The sequence below is a fragment of the Microtus ochrogaster genome, assembly GCF_000317375.1.
Source record: "Microtus ochrogaster isolate Prairie Vole_2 chromosome 14 unlocalized genomic scaffold, MicOch1.0 chr14_random_1, whole genome shotgun sequence".
In the NCBI taxonomy this organism is placed as follows: domain Eukaryota; kingdom Metazoa; phylum Chordata; class Mammalia; order Rodentia; family Cricetidae; genus Microtus; species Microtus ochrogaster.
This window is the reverse complement of record NW_004949096.1, coordinates 1,661,567-1,668,566: the sequence shown is the minus strand read 5'-3', so window position 1 is coordinate 1,668,566 and position 7,000 is coordinate 1,661,567. Positions and strand designations below refer to the sequence as shown.

General features: G+C 42.9%; 2 protein-coding genes across 2 annotated transcripts in view; both read right to left on the bottom strand.

Annotated features, from left to right (window-relative positions):
* Dcdc1 (doublecortin domain containing 1) overlaps positions 1-7,000 on the bottom strand; it is a 305,860-nt gene that overhangs the window by 5,550 nt on the left and 293,310 nt on the right. The window lies entirely within an intron of this gene.
* On the bottom strand, positions 4,305-6,654 carry LOC101990560 (G2/mitotic-specific cyclin-B1). Its single transcript, XM_005364043.3, has one exon. It carries the CDS (start codon positions 6,531-6,533, stop codon positions 5,259-5,261), a length of 1,275 nt encoding a protein of 424 aa, XP_005364100.1. The 5' UTR covers positions 6,534-6,654; the 3' UTR covers positions 4,305-5,258.

Here is a 7,000-nt window from a genome sequence, read left to right as displayed (position 1 = left end):
GGCAAAAACTACAACACATCCCAAGAAGACAGTCATCCATCTCCGTACTCCTTGATGTAAGTGTCGTCTGCTTACCACATCACATCAACGCCAGCACTCATGCCTGTGCTTGGCACTTCTCCTCATCAACACTTCCTCTGCCTAAGCTGCTGATGCACAACTCCTTTCTCAGGTCTGTCAGAAGTGGCAACGGACTCCTTTGTATTATTGTCCCTTATCTGAGGGATAAAGTTTCCTTCCCTTGATGGCTGAACTGAACTTCCACTAACCCGACCTTTATCTCTTTTGTTAGCCCTCTCCAAGAAGGTGATCAGTTCCCTTATCACAGAAGAACAATCTGACTTCATCATAAAAACCCAGAACATACAAACACATGAGAAAGAAAAATAAAAGTAACCCATGATCCAGCCCAATCAAAAATGAATACTGAGAGCAGTTAAGTCCTTCCTCGCTGCTTTCAATTTACAGTGTATGTGCGTATAGAATCTAATTCCGTGTGCCTTACATTATGTTTATTTTACTTAGTGTATCTCAGCCATATTTGTTGTTTTAATTCTCTCTTAAAGTTGATTTTAATTGAGTTATGATATTCCTTCCTACGTGCTATAATTCACTTAACCAATTTCCGATTGATAAACTTAGAATTGCTTCTAGTTTATCTCTATTGAAAACACTTCTGTGATTAGTATCTCTAGCAAACAAACTTTGCATAGGTTCATGAAATGATCTTGGGGCAGGTTAAGGTTCAAGTGTGAAATACCACCCCCACAGTCTCATGGGCTTTAACACCGTTCCGCAACTGGTGGCTGTAGTTGGTGGAATCTTTAAGAAGCAAGGCCTTGCTGGCTCTAGGGGTGGGCCTTTGAAAGTTCTCTGTGAGAAATAACACGTACATGCTCCTGTCACCATGGTCTCCATGATGGACCTCTGCTCTGATGGACTCAACCATGTGCTTAAACCAAGTCTTTCTCTCAGAAGTGCACCTGCTCATTATTTTGTCACTGTGACAAAGAAGCTAATGTAGATGCATTCAGAAGTGCATTTACTTAGGAGATGTAAAACCAAGTGCATCTTCTCTAAAACGTTCAATTTCCATCAACGTGAGAGTGCCTATTTCTCTGCACCCAGTTAAAGCCTGGATATATTTTCATACTCTTTATCAACTTGAGGAGACAGCCTAGAAGGAGACAGATTAGAGGCTACTTCCGAGAGAGCTGGTGAAAGAGAGATTAAGAAGAGTAAAACAACAACAAAAAAACAAAACACAAGACTTTATCTAAAGAAAGGAACAGAGGCAAGCTGATTCTGAAATTCACAAAAGAAGTAGAGGGTCCTGGAAAGAGCGAAGACAGTATAGTATGTACAATGGTATACTCAGTATAGTATGTACTCAGAGGAGCAAGCTGAACACAGCCACCATGGCACAGCCTTAGTCAAGAAGAGGACTCAGAAGCTGTCTCCAAAAGATAACCCGGATGAAACAGTCAGTCCTACACCCAGAGCAAGTCCACACAGTCTTCACAGGCTTTAGTCTAGCTGCAGGATGTGTTCCACCGTGGGGAAAAATCCAATTTGATCACATCATGTGACTCAGAGGTTAGTGGCCTAGGGCTATTTTGAAACAGGATGTATGGTTAAAGCCAGGCTACCCTGTGGACCTGAGAGTAGAGCACATCCTCCAGATAGGGAGCCTTGGTTTGGTTGGACACAGAACCTGTGTGGAAGGAGGCTCAGCGAGGCAGTGGTAGAGTACAGGCCATCAGTGAGCTGAAAGATGAAGGTAGCAGGGGGCTGGCTCTGGCTGGGAAGTACACAGAGAAAAACAGGCCCACCAAAAGGGACCTGAGACAGATCCGATCCGAAAATCACCCTGGGGTTTAATAGCTCTGAGCCAGCAGGTAGGTCAAATTCTGGAGCCAACTCTCTGTCATCCTCTGATGTTGCAGGGGTATATACCCACAGAGCCAACATCCCTCCTGTAGGCTGACTGGTAGTCAGGAGACCCCGAAAGTGCAAAGGCAAGCCCTCTGCCTGCACCCACCCCAGTACTGAGGTACTAGATTCTTCCATCAAAAAGTGGGCTAATGAATTCAATAGACCATTATCAAAAGAAGAAATATAAATGACCAGCAAATACCATATAATGTATTTTATATCCATAGTCAACAGGGAAAGAAGAATAACTACCACCAAGAAAAAAAATAAAAGCAAGCGTTGGAGAAGATGGGGGTGAGTGGATAGGACCCTTTATATATGGCCAGTAAAAACATAAACTTGTGAAACCACTATGAAGATCAATATGGAGGGTCCTCACAAAACTGAAATTGGAACAAAATGACCCAGATATTCCATTGACGGGTATACAGCCAAAGGAAACTGAGTCAGCATACCACAGAGGTGCTTACGCCTCCACATTCACAAAAGCCAGCGAATGGAACCAAGCTAGGTGTCCACCCATCATCAAATGAACGGACAAAGAAAATGTAGCACACACGCACAAAGAGATATTATGCAAGCATAAAGAATAATGAAATTATGACATTTGCAGAATAAAGGATGCAAGTGGAAATCATATTAAACAAATTTATGTCAGACCCTGGAAGGCAAGTATTGCCTGTTTCCTCAGACATGGAATCTAATTTTTAAATTATATACTAGGATGCGTATATGTATGTGTCTAGGTTTGTAGATCATGGAACTAGAAGGGGCTCAGGAGAGGGAAGGCGTGGAATTTAAGGGCTACAGAAGATAGAGAGAGCAAAGAGTACACGTGACAGGAAAACAAATCAGGACTACTGGGAAGAACGGGGACCACGGGACTGGAGCAGAGATGTGACCTGGTGAGAGAGAGAGGGCAGTGGCGGGGGACACTGAGAACAAAGTACAACACACATGTCTGAAGACTCCCTGAGGGCCGGCAGGTGGTGGTGAAGGCCTTTAATCCACGCACTTGGATGCAGAGACAGGTGGATCTGTGAGTTCGAGGCCAGCCTGGTCTACAGAAGGAGTTCCAAAATAGCCAGGGCTACACAGAAAAACCCTGTCTCAAAAAACCAAAAACTAACCAACTGAACTAACAACCAAACAAAAAACCACCACCACCACCATCAAAAGAAAAATAGAAAAAAAAAACCTCCCTGAAGAAATCAACCCAATACTTTTTATGCTAACTTAAAAATTAATTTAAAGACAGTAACAAAGACCAGTATATAATTTATATTAAAGAAACCTGTCAAATATAGTCAATATTGCCAAGAATGTCATTAAAGCATATATACTTGTTTTGACATAATGGATTGCTTTGTTCTAGAATATAATAATCTACATTAAACAACTTGCCTCTGAGTGTAATGAGTCTTTGTCATCCTGACATCATAATTTAATGAGATCCTGCGGCACATACTCTCTACCACTGATGTTAACCTGTCAATTACACGGTGCTTTCAGAGTTTATAAATGTCTGATCACAGACGTAAATTAAAACGATACTTTCCAGCTTCCAGCACTGTAGCCTCCATATAGAAAGTTCATGAAAGTTATGCGATCATGGAACTGTAGTTGGGGAGTGCCTTCCATTCCAGACAGTGAGAGCCACGTGAATCAGAAAGCCAGCTCCTGACTAGATAGACCCATGTGTCATCTCTGGGAAATCCCTTGTGAGTTTCGCCACACCGTCTAATAGGCGACTTTCCCAGTCTCCATGCTCCTCTCTCTGTCTATTGGCTGATCACTGCCTAGTCTTTCACTACTTTGTTGCCTTTAGTGGCCAAGGCTAAGTGCTCTCTCGGAAGCAGTATCAACATTTGACTCTGGTTTCTTTCTTTTTTATTTTTTTTTAATTAAAAAGATTTTTTTTTCATTTTATATACCAACTCCAGTTCCCCCTCCCCTCCCTCTACCATCTTCTCCCACCTCCCTCCGATCCCACCCCCATCCACACCTCGGAGCTTGAACTGGCCCTGACTACCCTAATTGTCCTCATAGAGTTTACCACACCCAGTAAGGGATGGAAGCAGATGCAGAGCTCCTCAGCCAAGCACTGGGCTGACTGCTTTTGAAGAGAACATTGAGAAGAACGCCATTACAGCCACTCTTCAGAGTCTCGCTAGGAAGTTGGCTTTCGCTTTTTTGAAAATAACCATTTTCCCTTTGTTGCTCATCCGACTGTTGTACATTTCACATTATTTTTCTTTTCTTTTTTTTTTTGAAGGCAAAGATGTTTATTAGCAACATGAAGTTTCTATACAGCAAAAGAAAACATTAAACAGTCAAAAGGGCAAATGGGAAAATTGGGAAAGCTTTCCATTAATAAAATTTTATTCAACTTTATTACTGGATGTATGAATTAAAACAGCAAGAGACATGATTTTTGCCAGAGTCACAAGACAGAAGAAAGAGAGGAAGTGGCACCTTGGTCTTATCCAGCTGTGTCAGAATTTGAAGCATACTCCCCCTAGGAAAGCTGCTACGTATAAGGTGAAGCAAAGCACAAAACAGCATTTTACCAGTACTGTGTATAACAGAGGCAATGAGAGAATGCAGTCCGAATGTCTTTGAAGGGAAGACGGAATACATTACATACAGTACGAAATGCACACTATGAATGCAATATAGGCAGTGAATGGCATTGTTGGGAAAAAAATGAACCCATATTAAAAATATCTCCTTGATAACACATGCATGATTACATTTATACAGGACATTGAGACTGAGGGGCAATTTCTTTTAAAAGATACCTTTAGTTTTAAACATCCTATTTTCCAAGTCAATTAAGAACAAATAAATAATTACACACAAAAACCTGGGTTTCAGCTATGAAAGTCCATAGCTCAAGAGATGGTGAAGGGCAGCAACCACCTGAAGAAAATGGAACTAGGGACAAGCCGGTAGATATACAGTTGAAACCAGAGCTAGGCAGAGGACTATGCAGGTTGACTTAAGACATGATCAGGACACATAAAAGGTATATAAACATAGGCTACAATTATATACATTACTTGGATCCCCTGTTAAAGTAAAACCAGTTTTAAAAATATTCCTAAATGAAAAACAGAAAAAAGATACGAAAAAAAAAAAGGAAAAAAATTCCTAAATGTTTCAGACAACTTTTGTTATCCTAGAGTCAGAAGCAAACCATTCAAATGAGGTGAGCTATGAAAGTAAAATGACCTTTATTGAAAAACACAAACAATTTATACTATGTACAGGCGGCACATGGTGCCAATCGCATTTGCAGGTGTAGTGGTGGTCTACTTGAGTTATGCCTTTGCCACAGCCTTGGACAAATTTTGAACCAGTGTACAATTCAGCTGTGCCAGAGTGCTGATCTTGGCATGCTTGGCTGTTGCATACTTATTCTTGACAGTCATGTGCTTTGTAAGGCCGCGGTTCACCGTGACGATATTCTTAGCCAGGTGCTGCATAACAGGCAAAAGGGATTCTTCAGTGTAGGACAGGTAGTGCTGCAGAGTTGGTGTCCATTCACTGTTGTCAAGGATCTTCAGTGCTAAGCAAAAAGCTCCAGCTGCAATTTGAGAAGGAGGAAAGTGCACCATGTCGTAGTCCAGCATTGTGAGCTCCATGAGGTATTTGGCCAAAGTATGCTGTTCAACATCAACCTCTCCAATTTTAGATGCTCTACGGAGGAAGTGCAGAGGCAGAGGGCGACCCAAACTGAAGTTTAGAACTCTCAGAATCTTCATTTCCATCTGTCTGATTTGGTGCTTGGTGTAAGTATTGTTAGTCACAAAAGCAAAGTCACCTATTTCTGGAGGGTACATTTCTTCATATTTACTTGCAATAAACATAGCGGTCACACCAACCAGCTGCAGCATCTTCTTGGGCACACAATTATCCTGCATGAACCGGTCAATAATGGAAACAGTCATGTACATGGTCTCCTGTAGCAGCCTAAATTTCATCTGAACCTGAATCAGCCAGTCAATTAGGATCGCTCTCATGTTTCCAGTGACTTCACGGCCCAGTAAGTATTTTGGTCTAACTGACTGTTCTTCCTCCAGTTGTCTGAGATGAGCATATATGTCTTTCACATATTCACTACAGAGGTTTGGGTCAGCTCCATCATCTGCATCCACATCACTCACGGCAAGAATTACATCAGAGAAAGCCTGACACAAATATTCTTCTGCAGGGGCACATCCAGATGTTTCCATTGGGCTTGGAGAGGGATTATCAACCAAAATAGGTTCAGGAGAAAGCTTTTCTTCCATAACAGGTTCAGGCTCAGTAATTTCCACCTCTGGCTCACTCACAGGAACCTTCTCCAGAAGTTTTGGTGGGATTTTGGCTGAAACTTTCCCAGTAACTGAAGTTTTTAGTTCCTTTTTCAGAGGCAGTCTGGCCTGTGCCTGTTCGCTGACTTTGTTACCAATATCTCCGAGAGCGGTTCTTGGTCTCAGCCCGGGCTTGGAGGCTGCAGCAATTGCCACAGGCACACGCTTGGCGCCTGCCATGCTGACCTTGGCCTTATTTTCCGTGTTAAGTTTCGTGCTCCTAGTGACCCTGAGCGCCATGGTTCCTCCTGTAGAAGAGGCTCAGCGACCAGGAGCAAAGAGCCCACTTCTAGCTAGCCAAAGGAAGACACCAACAGCCGTTCCTCCGCAGCAAGCCGAGAGGAGTCTGCCGGGCCTGGGTTTAAACCCCGGGCCGCTCGCTCCTCATTGGTCCGTTCGTGGCACTCGCTCTCTTCCCATTCTTCACATTATTTTTCAAGTGCAGCAAGTTAGCCATCAGCTTCTGAGATGTGGCTGCATCTTCTTTCCATGAAGAAAGGCTTTGAGCCTGGAGCATCCCTGGAGGCCAGCCCAGCTGAGATGCCTCTGCTGTTCCAGAACCTTCATCAACTCTGTGAAGTTCCTAGACCTTTCTATTGCATCTTTCTATTGCACCCCACCCCTACCCCCAGCGTCACTTCTATCTCTCATCCCAGGAAAGTCTATGCAAACACTTCCCAGAGGAAAACAGGCAAAGCAGTGTTAGC